This window comes from Bison bison, unplaced genomic scaffold (genome assembly GCF_000754665.1).
Source record: "Bison bison bison isolate TAMUID 2011002044 unplaced genomic scaffold, Bison_UMD1.0 scf7180017864456, whole genome shotgun sequence".
Taxonomy (NCBI): Eukaryota; Metazoa; Chordata; class Mammalia; order Artiodactyla; family Bovidae; genus Bison; species Bison bison.
The window spans coordinates 29,110,462-29,111,331 of record NW_011495018.1 but is presented as its reverse complement, the minus strand read 5'-3'; the positions used below and the strand labels follow the sequence as shown (position 1 = coordinate 29,111,331).

The 870-nt window shown below is 63.2% G+C and overlaps 1 protein-coding gene across 1 annotated transcript in view; it reads left to right on the top strand.

Moving 5' to 3' along the window:
• Positions 1–475, top strand: part of TLX1 (T-cell leukemia homeobox 1) — a gene marked incomplete at its 5' end in the record, with an annotated part of 4,957 nt that extends 4,482 nt beyond the window's left edge. Inside the window, one exon of the mRNA XM_010859606.1 lies at positions 163–475. Within this exon, the coding sequence (XP_010857908.1) occupies positions 163–385 (223 nt within the window). The remainder of the gene's footprint in view (positions 1–162) is intronic.
• Positions 476–870: the final 395 nt, after the last annotated feature.

Here is an 870-nt window from a genome sequence, read left to right as displayed (position 1 = left end):
TTGGTGGTTTCCAGTCTTTGTCGGAGTCAGAACCCTCAAGTTAGGGGAGTGTTTTCAAGGGCCCCCAGCTGGAATTGGGGTCCGAGAGGGGGAGCTGCGCTCTCCCAGGCGGTCTCCCGGGAGCGCACCCGAAGCGTGGGTAACGGTTTGTCCCTGGTGCAGGCGGCAGACTGCGGAGGAGCGTGAGGCCGAGAGGCAGCAGGCAAACCGCATCCTCCTGCAGCTGCAGCAGGAGGCCTTCCAGAAGAGCCTGGCTCAGCCTCTGCCCGCGGACCCGCTGTGCGTGCACAACTCCTCGCTCTTCGCCCTGCAGAACCTGCAGCCGTGGTCTGACGACTCGACCAAGATCACCAGCGTCACGTCCGTGGCGTCGGCCTGCGAGTGAGCCTGTCTGCTACTCTCTGAGAGACCCGAGACCCGGGCCCAGCCAAGGGGTCTCGAGGCCCCCCGAGAGCCAGGACTCTCGCCTGCCCTCCGCCTCAGACTGCACGCCTCCGGGGATCGCGGCGCCCCTCCGCACCGGCCCGCGAGCGGACGCCGTTCTCTTTGGGGTGGAAAAGAAGAAGAGCGCGCGCAGGAAAGGGACGCGCCGCCGTCTCCCAGATGCCTACGCGGTCCCGCGCCTGCTGGAACTGTTCAGAGTCCTCCGTTAGCGTCTATTTTATTTTATTATGATTTTTAACGTGGGACTGAGAAAGGCAGAAGAGGTGGTGGAAGAAGAGCTGGTGGGGTCCCTAGAGGACAGCATGAGCTGTCGTTTGAACTTGCCTTGGGAAGACCGCCCTCTCTGTTCTCCACTCCCGGTAGTAGCCGGCCCACACGGACGTGATTTCACTGTCCCTCCTAGTGTCTCCCCACAGTCACAGGGGC